This window comes from Papilio polytes, unplaced genomic scaffold (genome assembly GCF_000836215.1).
Source record: "Papilio polytes unplaced genomic scaffold, Ppol_1.0 DF824158.1, whole genome shotgun sequence".
NCBI classification, from domain to species: Eukaryota; Metazoa; Arthropoda; class Insecta; order Lepidoptera; family Papilionidae; genus Papilio; species Papilio polytes.
The window spans coordinates 652,434-678,247 of record NW_013525046.1 but is presented as its reverse complement, the minus strand read 5'-3'; the positions used below and the strand labels follow the sequence as shown (position 1 = coordinate 678,247).

At 37.5% G+C, this 25,814-nt stretch overlaps 3 protein-coding genes across 6 annotated transcripts in view; 1 reads left to right on the top strand and 2 right to left on the bottom strand.

The window, feature by feature from the left end:
• Positions 1-190: 190 nt before the first annotated feature.
• Positions 191-17,160, bottom strand: LOC106111536 (embryonic polarity protein dorsal-like). Of its 4 annotated transcripts, XM_013293656.1 has the most exons (8): positions 16,864-17,160; positions 16,632-16,775; positions 8,615-8,683; positions 4,495-4,690; positions 3,901-4,053; positions 3,432-3,616; positions 1,375-1,604; positions 666-862 (listed from the first exon to the last, which is right to left on the bottom strand). In XM_013293656.1, the coding sequence occupies exons 2-8, from the start codon at positions 16,645-16,647 to the stop codon at positions 692-694; spliced, it is 1,020 nt and encodes a 339-aa protein (XP_013149110.1). In that variant the 5' UTR covers positions 16,648-16,775; positions 16,864-17,160; the 3' UTR covers positions 666-691. The 4 variants fall into 4 exon arrangements, with proteins under 4 accessions (XP_013149111.1, XP_013149109.1, XP_013149110.1 ...); XM_013293655.1 differs by lacking the exons at positions 16,632-16,775; positions 16,864-17,160 and adding an exon at positions 12,337-12,437 and having other exon boundaries at positions 194-862; XM_013293658.1 differs by lacking the exon at positions 16,632-16,775 and having other exon boundaries at positions 668-862; positions 16,864-17,159.
• Positions 17,161-19,618: 2,458 nt separating this feature from the next.
• LOC106111475 lies at positions 19,619-23,243 on the top strand. The gene is made up of 9 exons (XM_013293594.1): positions 19,619-19,836; positions 21,027-21,230; positions 21,445-21,607; positions 22,126-22,278; positions 22,354-22,417; positions 22,491-22,618; positions 22,691-22,833; positions 22,912-23,085; positions 23,150-23,243. Exons 1-9 carry the CDS (start codon positions 19,715-19,717, stop codon positions 23,241-23,243), a joined length of 1,245 nt encoding a protein of 414 aa, XP_013149048.1. The 5' UTR covers positions 19,619-19,714.
• A 1,192-nt stretch (positions 23,244-24,435) lies between these two features.
• Positions 24,436-25,814, bottom strand: part of LOC106111474 — an 18,794-nt gene continuing 17,415 nt past the window's right edge. Inside the window, exon 6 of the mRNA XM_013293593.1 lies at positions 24,436-24,445. Within this exon, the coding sequence (XP_013149047.1) occupies positions 24,436-24,445 (10 nt within the window). The remainder of the gene's footprint in view (positions 24,446-25,814) is intronic.

The following is a 25,814-nucleotide window of genomic DNA, read 5'->3' as shown; positions in this document are numbered from 1 at the left end:
GCCGCAGTGCGCAGCGGCAGCCGACAAACCAAAATTACGATTTACGTAAACTGGACGACCGTCACACATTGATTAGTTAAAATTACGTCATCCTAACATAATCTATATATTCTTGTCTTAAAAACACTGAAATTGATAAATGAAAGCATATGTCTTTTAAAATAACACATATTTATAATATTTGAGAAACGATTACTATCATATTGCACTACATGTTTGTAATAACATGACAAACAGATTTTAACATTACAAACAAATCGCATCGTCATACCAAAGATACTATTGTTATTGATTCGGTGACTCCAGTGTCGCTAGTGTCGTTATGTTCCAGCAAATGTCGCAAATGCCGCTGGCATCACGATAAATGACAAAGGTTGTGTGTTGGTTTCGGAGCCAATGGCACTAATGCCTTAGCTAGTGCTTCGGCTAGACTGCTAGTGTCGCGCTAGTGACGCTAGTGTCACAGCCAGCACTGCAAGTGCTACTAGTGTGGCTAGTGTCGCTAGAGCGGCATCTAGTGAGGCTAATGTCGCAAGTGTGGCTAGTATCGCAAGTGTCGCTAGTGCCGCAAGCAGTGTCGCAAGTGCCACTAGTGCAGCAGTCAGTGTCGCTAGTGTCGCAAGTGTCGCTAGTGTCGCAAGTGTCGCTAGTGTCGCTAGTGTCGCAAGTGTCGCTAGTGTCGCAAGTGTCGCTAGTGCGGCGGTACCTTGACGTTATCTCGCGGCGTGGGGTCCTGGTAGGGCGGGATGTCGAAAGCGATGGCGGCCTGCTTGTGCACGTGCACGTTGGTGGCCGCCGCCTCCCACACCACCTTCTCGTTCTTCTTCTCGAAGAATACCACCGCGGTGTCCTGCCCCGTCACCTGCACACAACACAACACGCTGGAATTCCTAACGTGTACGAGAGAAAACTATATATTTTTTTAATTACGAACCAAGTTTACGGATTTAAACAGCGATGAAATTCGATCTAGACAAAATCTACGTCGCCGAACAAAAACTAGGAGAGTACATTGTAAGTTTCGATTGAAATTGCTTCGTTTACTTAAAAAAAGGCATTGTTTTAAATATTCCGATACAAAAAACTGTCTAGTAAGTTTTTGTGGGAGTTCGTTAACATTTAATTTGTCATTTAATGGCCATGGTTAACAGGCGCTTCGATCACATTTACACAAAAAGAGAGCCTTAATTTATAGTAAAAAGATTTGGAACTAAACAATTTATTTTCTTTCACACTATCGTCTACTTCTATGTGAAGTTTCATCCAAATCTGGTCAGCAGTGTAAATTACTAAGTTAAATTTTCGCATGTGTAATATTAGTAAGATTTGTGTTCGAGGTGTAGGTGGTGGTGTGAGGTGAGAGGTGTGTGGCACCTTCTCGCAGAGCAGTATCATGGTCATGCGGCCGGCGGCGGGGCCGGCGCAGTGCGAGACGCGCGCGATGTGCAGGTCGCTCATGGCCTTCTTGTCGTAGATGACGTCGGAGACGGCGGGCGCCAGCGCGAGGCGCACCTTGCCGCGCTCCCCCGTCACGAACACTTGGAAGCAGAGCCGCACCGCGTTCAGGTCGATGCTCTGCGGCTGCCCGCGGTGGCTGAACCCCGCTGCACACACCAACAAATCACTACAAACCCACGACCCACGAGTCTAAAGCTTATTTGAAATCTCATAACACGAAGGCCGTATTTACCGCAACTATAAAAGGTTTTAAGTAAAGATGTAGTATAAATGTGGTTCTATAACAACAAAATTCACAGTCAATGGTACTAATATTATGCAATCTGTGTTAAACACCAGCTTTTGTCCGGGGCTGCGTCAGAGTAAAGTAAAAAAACGTAGACTTCTTACAGACTATGTTTTACATCTGTGAGAAATTTCATTAATATACATACTAAAAAACATCCATACATATAAACTTTTGTATAATATTGTATAGTGAGATGACATCTAAAGCTTGTCACCAATATTTCATGTCTGCGACTAACTTTTTTTCAGTCATCCCATTGGTATTTCCTGGGCACTATTCTGATTTAGCTACATTTCTTCTCACAATACAGACAGCGTGACGCACGCGCACTCGCCTCGTTTACTCCTCCCTGCCCCCTCCCCCCAGTCTGCTTACGTCACACTGGGGGTCGTGTCGGGAGTTTCCACGAGCGTCATATTCATGAACCAAAATAAAGAACAAAGGACCGATATTTCTATGGTAGTCATCGAATTATTTAAAAAAAACACAAATGAACAAATTGATAAAATTAATTACGAATAGTACAAAATTTATCCTTACAACAGTCATACTAGCTTTCGCTCGCGACTCCGTCCGTGTGGAATAAAAAAAAGTAAGTGTTCTTCCAGACTATGCTCTACATCTATGCCAAATTTCATTCAGATCCGTTCAGCAGTTTCGGCTACAAACTCTAATACACTTCTTTCTTTCTTTATCTAAACTTTCGCATTTATAATTAACATTGGAATCCGTTACAATAACACATTATGTTTATATTTTTGAACGTACACTATTATTTATAGGAAGGTTTTAGTGGAACGAGCAATTGGATTTAGGCCATTTTCTTAAAAACATACGTTAGGGAAATTGGGGCAGCATTGGCGGAGCGTGGCAACACCGTGCCTGAAATAGCTACGACAAGAATAGCAGCATTGTTGCCGCACACGCGCCGATAAAGCGATTGACTTACTAAAGGTTTAGTCTTTAACTAACTAACTCTAGACTTACTTAAGTTTAGTCCTACTAAATTCTTGTAAATTGTCATATAACAATCCAACATGTAAAATATGTGACGGAAGTATCGGATTTTGTTACTGTATCTGACAGTGGTGGGATAGGCTCTTGATCTTTTTTATTCATGTTCCTGTTTTTCGTTACGTAATGTCGATGCAGTGTTTTTTATCTTTATTAGATTTTTTTTAAATCTACTAACATTTCTTTTACGATTCCAACTAAGCTCTAGGCTTGTCTAGTCATTCCCAAATTGACCTTGCCATTTCTTTAACTTAATTTTTATTTTAACACAGAAAAACATGTATAGTACTAGCTGTTGCTGAGATAAAAGAATTCAAAACGCCCCAGTAGGTATTAATTCAATACATGTGAAATTATAAAAATTTCTCCTTTATGATATTAGTAATGGAATATCTCAAAAATTACTTGACTGATTCCAAAAATTCTTACACCATTGAAAAGCTGCGCTATCAGCGAATAACATAGGTTACATTTCTGTTTATTTTTTAATATGACGCGTGCGAAGGCTCGAGCAACAGATATTAGTAAAGATTTGTGACATGCTGTAAGAAGTTTGACTATTTGCGGCAATTTCTCGAGGGCATCCTAGATCTAGTGTATTGAGTATTGGCGTATTGGCTCAGGGGCATATTAGTGTTGTGTTGTTGTGGCAGTTTACTTGCTAACTCACTTTTAAATGGGTCGACGCGCAGTTCCTCGCGCGTGCGCAGCGCGGTGTCGACATCCTTGCGCTTGACGCACTGTATGCCGAGGTTGCTGAAGGAGACGAGCGTGCTGTCGCCGCTCAGCTCCGCCTTCACCGTGCACACGCCGCGCTCGCACCGCTCCCGACCCACCAGGTTGTGGGGGTGCGGTCTACAACACATTTCATATCAAACATCCACGACGACTAATAAGGTATTTTACACGCATTGTTCTTCGTAATGAATCGCAGGAATATAATATTAATATATGAATTATGAATCATTAGCCAAGTAGATAATCGAAAATTGGGATTGCTTTTCTACAAACATATTGTGCATTTAAGAACATTACTGATCGTTTTTTGCGTATTACTATGTTTTAAGAGTCACATCATTGTTAAAGTCCCTATAACCTGTAACTGATGATTGTCGAGTTTGTCGGTAACAAATACTAACTTGTAGGGGTGGTCCTTGGTGACGCAGGAGACGACAACGATAGCATTGCCTGTGCAGCCGGAGATCTCAATGGTAGGGTACGTCTTACGTTCGCTGGTGCTGTTCACGCCGGGGATCGAGCCCGCGGACCGGCCTTCGCACTCATAACGAAACCTAAAACAAACGAAAGGTTAACTATACTCAGAGTAGTTCAGAGGTCTCCTTCATTGTAGTACTAATGATCGAAAAACAAATGCTAATAATTTGACCGAGTGTACATTATTACTTTTACATCCATTTTAGTTTTAAAATCTGTTTAGATCAGTAATGTGCTTGCATGTAGACACAGCATGATCGGAAGTTGATCTCAGAGGCTGCGACCTGAATCTTAAAATAAACATTTAGGAATGGTCGGCCTATATAGTGCGGTGATTTGCTTACACGCAGGTTTGTTTGAACATCGATCTATTGTGAATAAAATAAACATGTGTTACCTTACCTCTATTGTTGAGGTTTCATACAAGCCTTAATAATGACCTTAAAATATATCGTGATATACTGAGGGTTACTTTTATGATTCTAGAATCCTTTCCTAGGCCTTGGGTAGTAGTATACCTGAGTGCTTTGCTGGCGGGTTGCTCCACAATGCGCACGGTGGGTGCGGTGGGCGCGAGCGCAGCGGGGTGTCCGTGCGCAGGCATGGTGTGCGGTGTGGGCGCGGCGGACACGACGGGCGCGGCGTGCGCTGGCCGCGGCATGCCGCTCACCGGGGGCGCATCGAACGCCGGGTCCGCGATACAAATCGCGTCCACTGAACAAACATTACTCATACACACAATATTTCATCAATTCAACAATTTATTTAATTTAATTGGATCGGATTAAGTTGGATTTTACTATGACCAGACATTTTTTAAAATGTTTAATTAGTTATTATCAATATAAATACTCTTATCGCTTTCGATATGAAATTATCATAAACTTCGTACTAAATACGAACTTTACCACTACAATGAGATACATTAATTACAAATTGTTAATGATTTACGTAACATATTTATAAAATAATTCGTTAAAAAAACTTTAATAACCTCGGAGAGAAAGTTGATATAAATCAATCGCATCATTCAAGAAAAATACACAATTACAAAAATACGAAAACCTATGAATGTGAAAGAAAAATTAATTCCTACATTAAATTGATTTAATAACTCATATTTATAATTATATCAGATAACTAATACGAAAGATATTTCTGTTTACCCCAAAAGACTTAGTCATAGTCAACATTTTAAGCAATATAGACCAGTATATCCTAAACGATTCAAGGCCTGTTTCCCAGCTACGTTTAACCATTCGTTAGTGTTTTTGGTTGGATAAATTCTTGAAATTCGTTTCCGAACTACGTAACTTGAGTTTAACTCATTTGATATTTAGTTTAACCTAGTATAAGAGTCACTAGGTAATGGTAAAATAAATGGAAAATTAACCCAACATTAAGCAACTTGTTTATAGCTGGACTGATCATTACGCTAACGCCATCCAAATTGCTGAGGATCAAAGCGGGGAAACAAGAACAGAGGATAACATACTTAGAAATGAGGAAAATACGCACAGAAAAGGAGTCGGATAAGAGAAACTATTAAATAGAGATGGACTCCACACAGCTTGAATTTCCACTTCACACTTGTCCAAAAACTGTTAACTTTTAACAAAATGAATCGAAAATTTCACTGCTAAATAATGAGTACTCACTTCTATCTACGTAACGTTTCTTCCAGTTTTGGCGCAAGACCGTATGATGGGGGGTGGACAGCTTCATTGCGATCACATTTAATTTTACACATGTAATAATTAAAATTATTTATAAACTGGATAGATTGTCACCACCCCGAAGATGGAACGCAAACTAACAAACGTGCGTTGGTTTCCTCTTGTCAATGGCTACGTCACTGAACTTGGATTTTCCCGTTTTGCCGATAATAAATTCAATATGTAATAAATACAGTTTACACTCTACGTCAGTATATTATAAAACTGAAAGTCAATTAACTCATATTTGGCGGTTTGATAACGAAATTGTATATAAATAACATACATACTAGCTAGTTACACTGTCTTTGGATGAAATATTATAGACTAGCTTTCGCCCGCGACTCCGTCCGCGTGGAATTAAAAAGAAGAGAACTGACTATCCTATGTGTTCTTCCAGGCTGTTGGACGGTTACTTTCCCCCGTCCGGGGCTCTGGAGGTGTGGGGCTATTGAAACACTTTCTTCAAGTAATCATCATTATATTTAAAATATCTGAACCATATTTTATACAAAGTCTATTAGTCCTACAATGTTACTGGGTTCGTGTCGAGATGTGAAGTCTAACTATATTTCATCAAATGTAGAATTCTTAATAATTTAAATTATATTATTCTAATATTAAAAAAACCATCCTCAGTGTGTACAGTGTTGCCTGCCAGTATACAAACATATAAAAACTCCAACACAGGCTATCCTCTACGTTTACGTCAAATTTCAACGAATTCCGTTCAACTGTTTAGGGTACCAACTCTAACAAACATCCATCCATCCATCTAAACTTTCGCATTTATAATATTAGTATGATCTGTTATATAAAATGTAAGTAAATAATACTTTAAACAACTTAATTAAATTAAAACAAATAGGTTTTTTCATATTTTACGTGAAATTGTTGAAAGTGGAAGCCTTTTTAATTAAATTAAATACTTGTATCAAAAAGCATTTTTTAAAATTCAAAACTTGTCTGGCTCTTTCCGAAATTGCAAAAACAATTCAAAGTTTTATAAAATGAAAGTTATCCAGTGATTTTGGAACACAGACGTCAAACGTACATAACTACAAACGTTATTTTTATATAGTGTAATATAAGGAAAATTAAAAATTTAAATATTACATTACAGTATATAGTTTTTTTAATAATATTGCAATCACCAGTTGACATGTCAGAGGTCACGTCCCAGAGAAAAAATCTTAAAGATTAAAAATATATACAATATGGCAACAAAAGTAATCAGCTGTTGTAAATGAATTCCCATTTACGTTTGTAAACTGATTATACTCGCGCGTATATCGTTTACATGCGTGTGTGATAATTGTATTTATTTAAATGGGATGAAAGGCCCACGTCTTTATATCTATATTTATCCTGTTTTTTAAACTGAAACGTCATTAAACTAGAAGTAAACATTGATCATTGAATTACACAGACAGGACACGTATTACGCTTAAAATATGCAAGCTCAAGGTCATTGTATTGCGAGAGTCTCCCGCATGCCTTTGCGTCCTGTTAGAGCGGGCGCACACCTTTGACCAAACTAATATATAATTTAATAAATTAGCTTAATTTATTCATCGCTTCAGATAAGTAAATAGAGAAAGTATTTTTCACTGATTTTGTTTTTCTTTTTTTTTGGTTATATTTTGAATCCAGTCTAGTAACTGTTTTGGTCATATTGACAGTTAATTTTAGAATACAATCACTACCAATAACCAAATTAATAGCCATTTTTGTGCTACAGGAAAACTGTTCTCTCGGTTCATTCATTACATCACGGCTACACGATACTCGATCTTATACTATCGTATTAGAGTCTTAACTACGTTTGACATAGCCAAGTTACGTAATTAAGTATGTATGTAAAAATAAAATCTAGGTAATAAATATTGAATACCAGAGCACTATTTGCAACATATCAATTTAATGAAGCTGGGAGAATCAGTTGAAATTAAGAATTAGAGAATTTGCAAATTCCTTTTAATTTCCGACAAAAAAAAATACTTATACAGAATATATACTGCAGTAATGGTCGTAATATTGTAATAAGTATAAATAGGTAACATATGTATAATGTAAAAAAATCAATAAGCAAGATTTCTATGCATTTATCATTTATGCAATAATGCGTGCGTCTATCACGAAGTCCAGTCGCCGAGTGAAAAGGTTATCGTCAGATGCGTCTGCGCATTCACACACTCGTATACATTTACCATTAGGGGAGAGAATACAAGGGACTTTGTCCTGTGGGCTTAGTTAAAAAAATTCGGACCCGGAAAAAGCTGGCAGATAATATATAAACAATCTATAGTATTATAATAAAACGTAAACACACACTTCTTTGTTGACTAAGATGTCAGCAATTACAGCGTATTTTCGAATATTTCTTCTTTTGATAAAAAGCCCTACACTTACGTCATGCTTTAGGCTATATATTTTCACGCCAATAAACTTAGGGGGTAAATATTTAGGATAAAAGCTGCCAACATCAAGAAAGAAAAGTTGCCAAGGTTTGCTATTGATAATTTGACAAATAAAATTTTCACAATTTTATGCGGTTGAAGCCGCATGAACAGCTAGTTATTATTATTATCTGAATTACATTACAAACAAGATCATAATTATTTTTTAAATTTCAGTATAAATGTTCATTAAAATTTCAAATAAGTTTAGTGGTTGTTCATTAGTTCTGAATGATATTAAAAATAACAAACACAATCTAATGAATCATAATGCTGGCTGGTGTCCCACAAATATTACACAGGGTTTATTACGAATATACATGAGAAGGGGGTTTCGTAACGTCGACGAAATTCGTATTAAATTTGTACAGCGCCCTTACTAGACCTAAAGCACATCAAATATTCATGATACACCCTCTGGTTCAGATCAAAGAAATCACCTTTACCTTAAGATTTGTACTTACAAATATCACTTATGTTGAGGTCGACCGGACCCTTATCAGTCTCATCGTGCGCTACGACAAGCGCGCCATCTGTAACACAACATACATACATACATAAATAGTATCAACATTATTCCATAGTAACTTACGTCAAATGTAAAAATAGGTGCTAAGAGCATTACAACAGTAAAAGCGAGAGCGAGGCAGAAATATTGCATACTAATTTTTACATAAAGATCCTTTGATATAAAAAGCCAAAAAAAAACATACACTAATAGAAAGTTACAAAATTAATTAATTGAGATTCCATTTTTTCACACTTCTTTTCTTTAAAACTCAAGTTAAGAGAGTTAAAAATACATAGAGCTTAGAAACGAATTCAGTATACTCTTTACTGTAGTTCATGGTCAAGTTTAAAAAGGGGCGAACGTAAGTTTTAAACTTTCAAATTTCACGCGGACGGAGTCGCGGACAAATAATAGAGCTAATAATAGGCTAGACAATAAATAACTTTATGGTGACTTAGAACGACTTAAATACTCAATATGAGCTACGATTCTGTATGACATTGAAATCTATTTTCCTCACGAAATTGTATTTGTTATTGTTATTACTAGAAGCACCTTATGTGCATTGAACGAGTTGTAAGATGAATGGAAATGTGGGAGGAATCTATACTAAGAGGAAAGATTTGTATTTTTGTATGTATTGAAATAACTCAAAAACTACTAGGCCGATTTCAAAAAATCTTTCACCATTAGAAAGCTTCGTTATCAGTCAGTAACATAACATTATTAATAAAGATAAATAATAAATCTAACTAATATTGTAAATGCGAAAGTTTAGATGGACAGATGGATGTTTTTAGAGTTTGTAGCCTAAACGGCTGACCGGATATTGGTGAAATTTGGCATAGTTGTAGAGGACAATATGGAAAAACACATAGGCTACTTACTTTTGTTTTTATTAATTTCCACGCAGACAGAGTCGCGGGCGAAAGCTAGTTAACATTATAAATGTGAAAGTTTAGATGGATGGATGTTTGTTAGACTTTGTAGCCTAAACGGCTGAACGGATTTTGATGAAATTTGATATAGATCTCGTCTAGATGGTAGTCTGGAAGAACACATAAGCTACACACTTTTTTTTCCAATTCCACGCAAACGGCTTCGCGGGCGAAAGCTAGTGTCATATCAAATGTCAAATGTATTTTATTGTACGTGTATTCACAACGCCCGGTTTTTTCACTACCGCCCTGGCCTATATTATGCCTATAGAACTACCTTTTTTACTTCTCCAATTCGCAGTCCTTTATCGCCCGTTTCTGTCGAGCAAGGCAGTCGCCCACTTACCCTAACGCATATACTGTGCCGTGTGTAGCGTACATTAATAATAATTGTTAAATTATTCTCCGAGTTATTTGACCCCCAGGAGTTCGCAACCCACAGATTATAAATCTTGGTATATCTAAATATCAGAGGTATGCAACATTTATGTTCATTGTAAACTAAAGCGAATTTATCTAATCATGAAAATTATCTCAACAATATCGGATTATTGTGATTAAATAATGTCTGCAATTAAACATTAAGTTATTAACTAAATAAAAACATACATTCAACATATTTGATATTTAAACTCGGACAATGATTGAATATAAAAGTTTTAAGTATATACTGTACTGGCTGTTGCTCGCGACTTCACCCGCATGAAATTAAAAAATAATGAGAAATACAGCTTATGTTACAAATAAATTACCCCTCTTATGATGAAAAAAATTTAAAATCGACCCAGTAGTTTTTACGTGAATGGGATATATACAGAAATACAAATGTTTCCTCTTTATAATATTACTAGCTAGCCCGCGATTCCGTCCGCGTGGTAAAAAAAAAAAACTAAGTAGTCTATGTGGTCTTCCAGACTATCCTCTACATCTATACCAAATTTCATTGAGATCCGTTCAGCAGTTTAGGCTACAAACTCTAACATACATCAATCCGTCCAAACATTTACATTTATAATAGTATGAAGTATGATTAGTAGTATAGATTTACCAAAATATAAAATTAGATTTCGTTTAATTAAATATGTTTAACTCTGACCGTCCTTGATCGTACGGACGTTACCTTGGTTATGTTTCAACATATATATGTATTCTGTTTTCGGTACTTCTTATGATTCATGATTGCATTTCGTCTACGTATAATATTTCAATAACCATTATTTGACAAAAATCCGCGCCAGACGCTTGTCAAGATAATACCGCGCACAACTTCGAGAAAACTATCGCCCAACTGTTTAGTCGCGCTTTGATTTCTATGATCTTATATGGAGCACACATTCGATGTTTAGATGTTGTTGAATGGGCTGCGAAACAATTGACAATCGCAAAACAGTTGTGCGATAGTTTAGTCAAAGGTGAGCGTCCTTTCGAAAATGTACTTAAAACATTATCTAAACCATTTATGGTAAAATCAGGAACATTTTGTAAAACAAACGATTCTATTATGATTTGTAGTGGCAGATTTCCTCATAGGAAACCATAGAGTATTGACATAGATATTTTTAGACGTAACATAGAAATTGATAATTATTAATGAAAAGATTATAATCTTATTAATATCATAAAGGTGAAAGTTCCATAACAGCACATAGACTACGGTTTGATTTAATTCCGAGCGGATGAAGTCGCGGGCGAAAGCTAGTTAACAATGCATAGTGCATATCTGTTGCATTTACTTTTGTAATATTTACAGTTTACATACAATATTTGCATCAGCATTTAAATTTGCATGCAGGTCCTACATATTTATGAAAATGATAGTAAATGAAGTTCTATTTAGCTTTAAGGTATTATTTTGGGTTTCTCCTAAATTATTATTAAGAAAAATGCTTATGTAAATATGTAACGCTTTAGCGCCACGATTCGCACAAAAAAATCAAAGATGGCAATTAGAAAAACCCCTTTTTTGTTAAAGTTTATATTGTACTAACTTTCGCCCGCGACTCCGTCCGCGTGGAATTAAAAAAAAAGTGAGTAGCCTATGTGTTCTTCCAGAGTATCCTCTATGTCTATGCCAAATTTCATCGAGATCCGTTAAGCCGCTTAGGCTACATACTCTAACAAACATTTATCCATCCATCTAAATTTTCGCATTTATAATATTAGTAAGATAGCTATTGAATCTTTATTGTAATATGAATATAGTCTTGCTGTTTACATCTACATAAGTATATTATGCGCTCTACCAAGGTAATCAAGGTCACTGAGAATATTACTTGTTACGTTTTTAGTAAAAAAAAGATTTGTCATCTTCGCCTACCGGTGTGCAAAACTTAAGTTCGTAGTTGAAATCCACGACCGAATAATAAATGCGTAAATTTTTTAAAAGGTACACTACGTACAGAAAGAAGTGAGGTGAAGATCTATTAGATGATAAGGTGGACCCGTCTTCGATCATATTTGGTATATCATTGTTTTAGAAAACAACAAACAGTACGTAGCGAAAGAGTTAAGATTTTTTGGTATCACTTAGATGAAGCTTGAGGCTTGTAGTATGGTTTACGAAGGTCGAATTTCGGGATTCGAAGTCTGGACTACACGATCGGAAATCTACCTATAACCATCACGCTGTTGGCGCTCCAAAAAAATGTTTCATCTATAAGGCTTACCACTGTATGTGTGTTTATATAAATAATCACAAAAACAATCACTTCTTGCACTAAATAAAAGCAAAATTAACCTTTCTCTCTCCTTCGGGAGAATACATGCAGAATATACATCATGGTTTCAATGTTTTTCACTTTAATTTTTTATATGTACAGTCGACAACACAAGATGAAGGCATCCGAGGTACTGGCACGAACATAAACGAGTTCCGATACATATGGGTTGAGGAAAACCTGAGAAACAATGTTAACATTTGCTTCGACCGGTGGCCCATTACGTCAACGTTGGGGAGAAGTTAATAGACAAACTTGTTTTCCGTTTTTCTTTTATAAAATTCGTTTTATTGTTATTAACAGACATGTATCGGTTTCATACGTTTATTTTATTACACATAGTTATGCTTATTCACTTTTGCGGTTAAGTTAATAGTATATTTCATGACTTGCAACTTTTTAAAGTAAGGTAGACTCAGTTAGGAACTATGCGTAGACTTTACTTAGTGTTTTGATCAAAAAATAAAGTACAAACACGTTTTTTTTAGGATTACGCACATATTTTTTAGCATAAATATATCTCATTACTACAATAAGTAATTACAACCCACATTAAATATAGGATACGTGTTACTAATAAATGTGCTGGAAAACCTTTGGGGCAAGAGTAAATGCAAAATGCGAGTGGATTCCTAGGTCTGTATATTTAAAAAAAAAACACTGTCTTCTTTTATTAAAGTCCTTGCGATAAAGTTTAAATTCGCGTAACAAAAGCAAAGCGCAGAATAAATATAGGAATCAGACCTACCAGTGTACAACTATGGAATCAACTCAAGGACGTAGCCCTTTATGAGCGAGAACTTTAAGATACAGTAGAGTCTTGATAAATTAAAACTTCGGTAACTTAAAAACCCCTATAACTTCAAAAAATAATATGTTCCCTTCCCATCAGAGCCCTAAACCTCTACAACATAGACCCTTGATAACTTAAAAAAAATGTGTTTCCCTTGGAATTTAACTTATACAAGATTCTGTAGGTTTATTTTGTTTTTTGTGCAATTATTTGAAGCAATATTAATTAAATTTTAACATATCCAGTTAATAGCGATACCAGTCTATGGTATATAACATATATGTTTATTTTGGCGTAGAGCCAACACAACGGCAACGCTCGCTGTATGAATTGTTGAGTACTAGGTTTAAATTCAGCTTGTAATTGTTGTTTCTTATAGTAAAGGAATTAAAATCAATATAAGAAATCAATTGCCTTTGATATAAAGATTATTTATAAAGAGATAATTTAATTGTTGAAACCATAGATTAAGATCTTATCTTGATCAGTGATCAAAGATTAGTGTCAAGTTTAAAAAAAAAAACTACTTGAACTGGAGAGGAAAAAAGTATAAAAGTACGTAAATCAGTTGAAAATTTTAAGCGATATTATCATAGTTTTCGCCCGCAACTCCGTGTGGAATTTATCAAAAAGTAAGTAACCTATGTGTTCTTTGTTTTAATTTAAAAATATAGAAATAAAGATACAACCGCTCCCCATGTCCCTGACTTAAAATGTGTTAGGGTAACAGGATGATGGCACAAAGCCGTTTAAAAAAAGAAAAAACCTATGTGTTCTCCAGACTATCCTCTACATCTAAGCTAAATTTCATCAATATCCATTCATCAGTTTTGGCTACAAACTCTAACAGACATCCATCCATCTAAATTTTTTCATATATAATATTAGTATGAAGTATGTTGTAATACTAGGAATTAAAATTCTAAACCCAGTAGGCTAAATAAGTTTAAGTCTACCGGTACTGTGGTTGTAGGTTCAAATCCCACAATTAAACTATTGTGCACCTGAAAAATTCCTCTTTTGCAAATTTAACCTCAAACATCTATCTAGTGGCTAAAGCTACAAGAAGTTACAATACAATGGATATTCAGATTTGAATGGTTGTCAAGATAAATCCATTCATAGAATTAAAAACAAATCAATATGTTAATTGCATGTAACAAGAGCTATTAAATCTCCGTTGCCTCACCTACAATTTATATATCAACTTGTACAATAGAATGATTAGAACAGTGTAACACTCATAAAATCATTGTTATCAATTCATTCACTTACTTATGAAGCATACCTTAAATTAAGATTGAGTTGGCTTTATTCGACTCTTCCGGCTTTTTTTATATTGGTTGACGAATTTTAATCCCATTCCCATCCTACCCCTTTCTTATAAGGATAATGTTGGGAAGAGAAAGTGGATTTGATAGTGGAGACTCATAGATAGGGGAAATGTCCTCTTTATGAGCATATCTTCCTACATCAATAAAGCTAACGCATTTCCAATTGAAAATGTCTATGGACAGTAGTTACTTCGCCTTTTAGGTGTTTAAGTGGCTGCTCACTTGATTGCCTCTTTATAATAAAAAAACTTCACACATACAATTATGTATATTGTTTGTTTAGTGTACATATATACTATTATAATATAGCGTAAAGACACACTTCTTTGTTGCCTAAGATCTCAGAAATTACAGCATATTTTTGGATAATTCTTTTTTTAATACAAAGCCCTACACTTCCGCCATGCTTTGAGGCTATATATTTTCACGCCATTAAACTTAGGGGGTAAATATTTTGGATAAAAACCCTAATGTGGGAAAGAGACCATAAGTTGCTGCCAACATCAAGTAAGCAAGATTGCCGAGTTTTGTCATGTCATGTCATTTTGACATTTGCAATTGAGAATTTGACACATGTAAACAATAAAATTATTTTATGTTAATGAAATCGCATGGGAACAGCTAGTCCATAAAAAAAAAACAAATAGATTTGAGATCTTTCTTGTATTTGCAGTTGGTTAGGAAATATTTCTACAGTTTATTTAGATACAACATTGCTATTTTTTGACTACAGGGTCTTAGTGTTTTGTGTTAACTATTAAATGGAGTGTTTTTAACATTGACTATTTTATAACAATTTTTTTAAACTTAAAGATATAAAAACGTTAAAGTACATTTTACCGGATGAAAGCATTATAACAGTTTTGTGAAAAAATAATAAAACTCAACGGTACAAAAGCAATAAACCGATAATTGCTTTAAAAATTAGTAAATTTAATTTGATAAAGTTTTTAAATAGATATACTAAAAAATTAAACAAACTGATTGACAGTTTATGTGTGTCTAAATCAACCTTTTTATGAATAAATTTAAATGTTATATGCAGATTATATAAGATAAAACTCTATTCTTCAAGGGGTCAATATAAGCTTATATTAACAAAAGTGCAATATGCAACACAGTAATGATAACAAGATCAAAGAGCAATTGGATGTCTGGATATTGTTAGCATGACAGTTGATAACATTATTATTAACTAACTGTTGCCTGCGACTTCGTCCGCATGGTATTAGAAAACATACAAACTTTATAAATAACAAAAAGCTACATATCCCTCGGGAACTGGACATTTGTTGGGGATGAACCTTACGGCATGTGTACTCCAGACTTTGTTTTATATTTGTGCCAAATTTCAATAATATATGTTGAACCATTGCAGAATGATTGAGTAAACATTAAAAAACTAAATTAATGAATACCACAGGGACCGTAACTATTCCCGGGATAAAAAGGAGCCTGTGTTCTTCCAGACTATGCTCCAAACCTGTGCCAAATTTCATGGAGATCTGTTCAGCCGTTTAGGCTACAAACGCTAACAAACATTCATCCATCCATCTTAACTTTCGCATTTATAATATTTATATGATTATATGATACATATCATATTGTTTCCAAGATAAAGATGTGTTATGAAGCCAGATTATATTGTTTTCATGAATTATTGACTTATTTTAACTATCTATACAGTTGGTTAGCTGTAAGGATAAATATAATGTAAGAATGTCTTATTAGAATTCGTAAAAACAGTTCATTTACAAAATATTATTTAAAAATTCATACCAAATAAAATTTCTTACATGATTATTACCTTACAAAACATTATTTAAAACAACATTACTGCTTACTAAACTACATTGTAAAAGCTAAGAGTGTTAAGATGTGTTTAGAAGCTAATAGAGAAATTTCATACAAACTAGACATCGAATCTACTTTCGATATATGTGCGGATGGCGATTGCGGCCATCGTAAGGGATATTTTTAGAACCAGACTCAGCTAGCTGAGCAACAGACAGAAAGAAGCTATTATTTACAGTACGGTCTGAAAATGTACTAATGAAAAGACCTAGCCAAACCGACTCCGATTCAGCCAGCGAAATAAAAAAAGAAACTATGTGCAAAGTGGCAGGCGCGAGTGTCAATTGCCAACGGACGACATAAAATAGAGACATGCAGTTTCTTTACGGTTTACCTCCGTCGTTGTCCATTTCAATATTTATCGAATGTATAGCTGGCAGACACCTCACGGCCGTCCTTCGGTGGCGCACATTTACTTTAACTTCGTCATTATAGCACTGAACGGAACGCACTTTACGTTTTAGACTGCTTCTACGAACTTTGAACACAAAACCTCACTGGTTAGTAAGCGATCAGGAAATAATACACGCGCGGTCGACTTCACTATACGTAAACTAAAGACGTACCTCCTCGGGCATGATCCTATAATAACTGGCTCTTCTTTCGTCCAAGGAACTAGTTATCAAGGTCTCGACGAAAACAGCATGCACGCATCCATAAACTTAACACAAATTAGTACGACACTGTACACACCTTTGGTTTAATTTTACCGCAATTCGTAAAGTAACAACAAATGTTAAACACAATTTTAATGAAAAAAAAATAGACGAAAGACGATCGGCAGAAGTTAACACTTTGTCGTCCGACGGAGTGAACGTCAAATCAAAATGATGATAATTCGTAACTGTGTGTGTGGGGCCGCGAGACGCACACTAATGGGGAATGTTACCTATTGGTTGTAATTCGTCACATGGGTATAATGACGAATGCGGATGCCGCGCATGCGTAGTGCGAATTCAAAACTTTTTAACATACGAATGAGCGAGAAAAAAACAAAACATTTACTATCCAAGTTGTTCCACCGTTTCCCGCGTTTTATTTTTAATTTATTGCCATATATTAAGCTAAGAATTGTTCTAACAATGTTTTAAATTCTTTAAAACAATGTTTTAAATTCTTTAATACATTGTGAAAAATTTTTTCCATGTTAACAAGTGATTTGTTTTCCTGCAAGGTTAATTGCCATCTGTAATATTTTTCTATTTTATCTCGCAACTTACTGTCTCAAATCTGTTAATTTAGCAACCCCTGTGTGAGTCATCGGCTCTTTGAAGAATCCTGTAATGCGTGGGACGTTTTCAGAGGCTGAAATATATTTTAGATTACAAGGCATGAGTCACCGCTACCCTTACGTATTTTAACTTAACAACCATGTTTTGCTAGAGGGTAGTCATTTAAAAGGTTAGCTAATATACTGTACTCAAATAAATAAGACTTTCGCTATTATTCCTTTGAGTTTTGTGTCGATATCGATACCGAAATTGTAAAAAGTTTTTATGAAACCCAGTTTCGTCGTCCACGAAATTCATATTTGTATAAATGTAGATACACCCTAGTTATATTAAAAAAAAACTACATTATAAGCGATTTGAGTAATTTAGAAAGTGTGTCTTTACCGGCAAATGTTTGAAAATACTAATCTAGACTTTTTCATAACGACATATTTCAGTTTGTGAAAAGTTAAAGCGAAGATAGCAAACAAATAATTTAGCGTATTACAAAGTTAATCTTTACAAAGCAGATGAGAAACAAATTTTTTTTTTTGTTTGTATAAAAAAAACCATAGTTATGAGGAAGCTTCTTATCTTCGACAACGTGATTATCTAGATTAAGGTGTGAGTCGGTACCTTTAAGGGCTACGATTTACATTAGGATAATGATAACCGCCTATATAATTCATTCATTCATTTATAAAACGAAAACTGGCCAAGATTTACAACCATTTTACTTGCTTTTGCCAACAGTACTCAAAATTTCTCATACAAAATTTATATTAAGAGTGTTCCTAGGCATTATTTAACGACTTTTGGTGAATAAGGGATTAATAAATGGAAAACCTAGAGAGCGGTTATGGCTGTGCGGCTAAGTGCACTGGTGAAAGAGAGGTCTAAAAAAACATACAGACGAATTGAATACCTCTTTCTTTTGGGAAGTCGGTCAACAAAATATAAAAAACCGTTCCAATACAGTTCAGTTGGAATAAATTTGTTCATTTTCCTGTTAGCATCAGCTTATACAAGCATACCAATTTGTGATTAGAAAGTTCGTTCGGGGCTAGTTTGTTTTGCAAGTACAGGTGACTCAGTATTGGCGGCAGCAGCGGCGCGATGTCGGCCTACAGGTTGTCTATGGTCGCGACAAGGTGGCGTGAGGCGACGTCTGGCGGCGCGGCGGCGGCAACGCGCCTGTCACTTCGCGTGTGGCGCCAAACCTGCCATTTCACCTCTTTCAAAGCGTTTTTATTACAACCCTTGTCCTTTCTCCCTATTTTACCCTCTTTTTGAATTGCGTAGTATTACGCGTTTTATAAAATAAGTAATAAGGTGGTGTTGAATTTTTAATTAGGCTGTGCGATAATGTGCGTATACCTACAATAGTGTTCTTATTTGATTTTTTACACTTTTTGTGATAAGATCGTTAATTCTTATTTATTTTATAATTTAATCGTCAATCGTAATGTTTTTATAAAATTAACAGCGCAAACTTGTAACTAACTATACATGACTTTTTTAAATGTTAATTGAAATACCTACATGTTGATTTGCTTCGTAATTGCTTACTTAAAATGAGTGATTAGATCGAAATAATCGAATTTTAGATTTTTGTCTTTCTAGACAACTAATAAAGTGTTATACCTAAAATTAAAAAATAAATATTGACACATTATAAGCCTACAGGTACAAAGGCAGTCAAAATGGCGTCAGGGCGATACGATCAGGAATAATTTAAAGTGCGAGGGAGCGCCGCGGCGCCAGCCGGAGCGGCGCCCTGGCCCGAGCCCCACGCGGGGCGAAGCCCGACTGGCGCCGGCCACGAAGGCACCACTCACTCTACCAGACAAATAACTTTGTACAGGAGTAAATACCCTCGCTGTTTAGATATCATAAGCAATATGTAGGAGTGCTAGTTTTGTGTACATTTTTTTGGTGAAATGTTTTTTTGGAGATAAAAAATGCGAAAAAAATCCCGGTACTTAACTGTTACTGAAACTTAAATATCACGCCCCCCTTTCACCATCAAAAATATAATTTTAAAATCTCTTTCATGTCAAACATCATGAATGTAATCGAAAGACTGGCTGCATCTTTTTCCACACGTTCGAAAAAAGCAACAATTAATTCAAACTTACGACAGCTTTCAATCTGACAATCGTTTTTAAAGAGATCATTTGTTGCTAATCGAATTTATATTTATAAAATGCTGGATCAATCACCGAAAATGGCGCAACACGCTTCGCCGCCTGTCCGCACCGGCGCCGGAGACATCTCCGAGCGAGAACTGTCCCGCGAGTGGTACAGCCTCTCGACCACGCCCACTGCGTGAGTATCGTATGGGTTTCGTCTAGCTGACTGCTGTTAAATGGTTATCAGTCCCATTTTTAGCGATCAAATAAAAAAGTGCTGCTGTTCGTAAAACTATGTATAATGAAACACTGAAGATAACAAACGTTAAAGAGATCTCGTTCGTATATAACTAGATGGACACGCTTAGTTAGCATATGTCAGTCTTTTTCTTGGATGCATGAAGTCCCTATAGAGATAGACAATAGAAATCTTCCTAATATTATAAATAAGAAAGTTTAGAGGGATAGATGTTAGTTTGTTTTCTTTTTTAATTCCACGCGGACGGAGTCGCGAGCGAAAGCTAGTAACTACTAAACTCTATCCGTGTGTTACTAGTACTTAACTAATACGGAAATTTATAAGATTTACATGTTGAAGTAAATGTAACCACAAGGCCACGTGGGCTAAGACTACTGGGATGATAGTCTACAGACGATCAACATTGTTTTTTTCCCTGTGGTGACGAACGTCTAGCGTCATGGGTCTACGCATTTTGTCACTTTGCTTCGTGTTTGTTCTAAGAGACATCCTCAATCAATCAAGACTCATCTAAAATATGTGTTAATTTAACTACTGGTGAAATAATTTGTAGACCAGACATTAGGAACTTCTGCATATAATGACATGTCAAATGTAGTTATTTGCTAAAGTCTCAGGTTCTAAGTATGACAAGTAAAGTACAGACAAGTAAGACACGTATTCAACAATGACTTGTTTACAAGCAATGTTTATTGCACCACAATTTTGAAATGTCATTGTTGTTTCATAAGTAAATATTAAAAGTAAATAACTTGTCCCTAATATCTTCAGGCATTGTCTGTCCCATAAATTTTCCTCGAGGAATTAAAAATATAACCACTTAGAAATCAGATCCTTTCAGCCGTTCTGAAGATACATGGTAACAAATATCCATCCATCCAAACTTTCGCCTTTACTTATAATTATCTTACTAATATTATAAATGCGAAAGTCTAGATGGATGGATGGATGGATAGATGATTGTTGGAGTTTGTAGCCTAAACGGCTAAACGGATGGCTTTTTGTTATTTATATACACGCAGACGAAGTCGCAGGCAACAGCTAGTTAAGAATAAAAGTTTGATAATATAGTAATAGCTTTGGGTTTTTTTTTTATTTAATTATTGGTGATCTTGCTTGTTTTGTAGCCGTGTGCAGCCTGCGCACCCTCGCAAGCAGGTGCACTCAGTGCCGGTGAGCAAGTTCGGCCGCGGGCAGGCGCCGGGCCGCAACCTGCACCGCATACGCAGCTGCCTCGAGGAGCTGAGCAAGCCGCCGCCGCCGCCCCGCGTCGCGCACAAAGCCGCCTCGCTGGAGGACCTTACGCCCAGCAAGAAACTAGCAAAGAGAAGGTCCGGGAACCAGTTGGGAAGCATTAAACTATTAGGAAGTAGTGAATAGGCCGAATCTGTATTGTCTAAAATTATTAAGAATGTTTTGGCGTGGCTCTTCCCAACACACATGGAATCGTAAAGTCAGCATTGGTGGTTAATAAGGGTTTCTTGTTTCTTTGTACACCGAGTAGTCTCAACATTTCTTTGGAGTGCAGTTGGTTTGTTGTATCAGGAAGGAGGCCGAGGGCGCAGTGTCTGGTGCGGGGAGGTGCTTGGGGCCGCGCGTGTTGGCGGAGGAGCAGGCGGCGGCGCGCGTGGCCCGCTTCATGCTGCTGGCCGCGTGGCGCCGCCGCCGGCACGACCTGCGCTGTCTGCGTAAGACCCTCGAGGTCCAGGTAACGTGCTCACGTTGAGGTATTTTTTTCACCGCCATATAACGCTCAACATTAGGTAATATCGTAGTGAACTCAAAAATACGATACAATGTTAAATATTAAAAATATAACTTTTTGCATGCGTGAGGAAAAGGCTTTAAAGGAGCAATGACCTATTAAGTAAATGGCATTTTAATTTTAAATTAGTGTCGATGTAGGCGTCCTGCGGCGAGGTGAGGGTTGCGTGGTCAGCTGGGGTAGTGGTGATAGAGCAGGGGTTGTAATGCAGGGGGCGCGCGGCCTTCAGTGCGATCTGTCGCAATCGCAAGGGTTTGGTGTTAGCACAACCTGCTTATCGATCAATAAGTCATGCATTTATAAATTTATTTTGATAATTGACGTAATTAAACACTTAAGAATATTATTCTTATTTTGTAATGGACATCTCAACGGAACGCACTTGACCGTTTGATTGTTGGTTGCCAGTCTCCACAATGCAATACAAGCAGCAGCAGCAGTAGGGCAGGAGTTGTGTGCAGGTGAGCAGCAGCGAGCGGCTGCGGGTGCAGGTGTGGGCGCTGAAGTCGCTGCTGGAGGCGGACGGCGGCAAGCTGCGGCTGGGGCTGCGCGAGCTGCAGCGCCTCAAGCAGCTGCTGCACGACAGGGACGCCGAGAAGGCCCTGCTAGAGAAGGTGGGGCTTACTGGCTGCGGCGCCGGGATACTCCACTTTAATAGTTCCTTAAAAGAGTCGTGATTAATTCGACAGGAGAAGCGGGCGCTCGAAGGTGACGTGAGTGCGGCGGAGGACCGCGCCTCCGAAATGAGCATCGGTGAGACTTTCTTCATTGTTTAAGGTAGTAGTTATTTCGAGATGTAATTGTATGTGTGCGTACCTGCGGGCAGGCTGGCGCAACTGTCGCAACGAGCTGGAGGCGGCGGGCGCGGCGGCGCGGGCGCTGGAGCGCGCGCTGGCGCTGCAGCTGTCGGCGCAGGCGGAGCTGGCCGCGCAGCGCGACGCCGCCACGCAGTCGGTGCGGCTCAGTGTGCGTAGCGCGGCGTACTGTCAAGTGTTGTCTGGTGTGTTGTGAGTGTTGGGTGTGCAGGTGTCGCGGCTGGGGGGCGAGGTGCGGCGCTGCGAGGCGCTGCTGGGCGCGCTGCAGGCGGAGGCGAGCGCGCTGTGCGCACAGCTGGCCGACAAGCAGCGCGCGCTGGACGCGGCCGCGCTGCAGCTGCACGCCGAGCGCCAGTGAGTACACAGCTTGCGACTAGCGGCTGCTGGAGACTGGCGATGCACGTGTGGTTAACTACTGGGTGTGTGGGGCAGGGCGCGCGGGCGCGGGGCGGGCGCGCGGCTGCGGCTGGCGGCGCGGCTGGCCCTGGCGCAGCGCGCGGCGGGTCAGCAGCGAGCGGCGCAGGCGCGGCTGGAGGCGGAGCTGGCTCAGCGCGACCACCAGCTGGTGGAGGCGCGCGCCCGCTGGCTGCCGCACCCGCTGCTCAGGTTTGTTACTTTTTAAAAGTTGTTTATCAAAATTTTGTGTGATATGACTATAATATTTGTGCAGGCTGGCGGAGTGCGCACGCTGCTTGCTGCGGCCGCGGTGCTCCTTCCGCGACGTGTTCATCTGGTCGCTGCTGGCGGCGCGCCGCGGCTGCTGACTGCCCCGCACTGCCCCGCACTGCACCGCACTGCCCCGCACTGCACCGCACTGCACCGCACTGCCCCGCACTGCACCACATGTGGCAACACCGGCAATACAACACGAAACATGACGTCTAACATTTGGCGCCGTTTTTGACCGCTCTGTTAAAATATTTTTTTTTAAGCTGGCACAGGCCTCCAAGTAAAAGAAATTAGGTAAACAAACGGTAAGTAATTTTAGACATATTGATATACCTAAGTTTTGTAGATTATGTTTAGGATTTTTTAATGAATTGTTACTAGTTTATATCACACGTTAAGTGTAATTTTAAGGATTGTACAAAAATAAATTTTACTTTTAAAAGTCGTGTTTTATTTTGCTTTTAAATCTGTACGTAGTCATTTCATCCATATAGTATAGGCGTGGCCATCCAATAATTTATGGTAGATCTAGGAAGCTTACAATTAAGGCAGACTTAATCGTAGCGGTTTTTTTTTTGATTCTCCAAGCGTCAGGTATACGAGAGGAAAATAAAAGATTGTTTCACATAAATTGATTTTATTTCAGTCTTACAGCGCTAATCAACAGACTACATTAAAATAACATTTGGAATGGTTTCTATCACACGAGGATCGATATGACGCAACATAAACGATCCACAAATTCTACACATCTACAGATCATTTAAAACCGATCAGAACAAAATAATGTGCCTCAATTTTACCACCCAGATTTTTATTTCTCTCATATACTTTGAGAAAAATAAAATAGAAATATAGTTTTCTACGGATATTCTCCTCTAATCTTAACAGAATGTAGACATGTATATTATAGTCGATTTGTCTTAGCTCCGCGCCCCGCCCTGGCCTAGCGCACTCGCTAATGACAGTGCCGACGTCAGAGAAGGGCGCAGTTGGGCTATCGCCCAGGGCGTTAGAAAAAAAGGGGCGCCACAAGTCCGCGAATTTCACAAGGATATTACCAAAACTAATAAAGTCGCCGTAGAATTTTGCCCAAGGCAATGGTAATGCTAAAAACGGTATTAATAGATTATTTTGATAAGGCAAATATAATCTTCAAGAGCATTTTATTTTGCATAGTAAAATGACGTCATCTGTCCAGGCCTCAATTTAATTCGTACGAGTTGTACGTGCGACGATAAAATAAATATCATGACTAGAACTCATTGGTACTTATCAACTATATTTCTACAAATATCTAGAATTAAACAACATTAAATAAATATAATTTTTGTCTTAAACTAATTTTAACTGCAAAAAATTACAGTTATATTTTATTACATTTCACAAACCATGTTTACGATATCTAAATAATTACAAATAAATTAATCAGGACCCGTCCCACCTTTGGCTGATAGAGGTTCAGATAGCTTAAAAACGTCACTGTCAGATAAGTGAACAAAATCCTTATTAAAACTTTCGTGAGACATTATACTATATAAATTATAACACGGCTAAACTCACGTGATAACACTCGGTCACCGTCGCGACGAGTATACCCGATTAATCACTCACCCTGAAGAAGGACCCCCAACGGGTTCGAAACTGTCGGTGCCTACACCGAATGTTATCACGTGTGTTTAGCCGTGTTATAATTTATATAATGAACAAAATCCGATATTTCCATCACATATTTTTCACGTTCGATTGTTATGAATTTACAATTTGGTGGGACACCTTTAGGTATATAATAACTTTAGTATTTAGGCCAGAGCATGTTATGATAGATTCACAGATTTAATTAGTAAATTAGGCTTCATGTAAATTGCGTATTTTAAAGTCTTCAATAATGTGAACTAAAAGCTATAGTTTAGTCAAATGACTTTAAGAACAGATTACTTATTTTGATAGGGGTTATTTGACCTAAAATCTTGTCAGGGTTCATATCAGATTACAAAATGCATAAATTGTAATGAGTATGAAACACAGATATTTAACTCCCTACATAATAGAAAATATTTATATTTTAGTCAGCATTTTACCTAAACTACGAGTACAATAACATTGTAACTTTAGAGCGGACATTACTAATAACAATTCGTGGCAGTTTTATTATTGCATTGCCTGTAGCGGTCGACTCTTATATATTTACATATAACCTTATTTTAATTAGGCAAATCATTTTCTAATGACGTCCTCAAAGTATGTACATTTAATTTATCTAGTTGTTAGTCAGTTTTGTTTAAATAAATTGCATTGATTACAAATTAAGAATGACATACTGATAACATATTTTACAAAGCAAAAATAAATATGTAAATATATAAAATTATATAACATTTGTTATAACCAAATATAAATGTTGTACAATATTCGGCCGATCATTTCCCTGTTATCTTTAATGTATCAGTTGTGTCGCGTCACAAGTATAATGGCATCTTGTGAAAGCACAACCATTTGAATATCTCCATGTTACTGTAAGTTGGTGCGTTCGGCATGACATGAGGCCCGGGGCTCCTGGGCGGCGCGCCTCATATCATGCCGAAGCCCTCGCCGCCCTCGTTGATGGCCCAGAGCAGCGCGTGCACCAGCTGCTCGTAGGAGTCGTAGTGGGGCAGGCAGAGCTG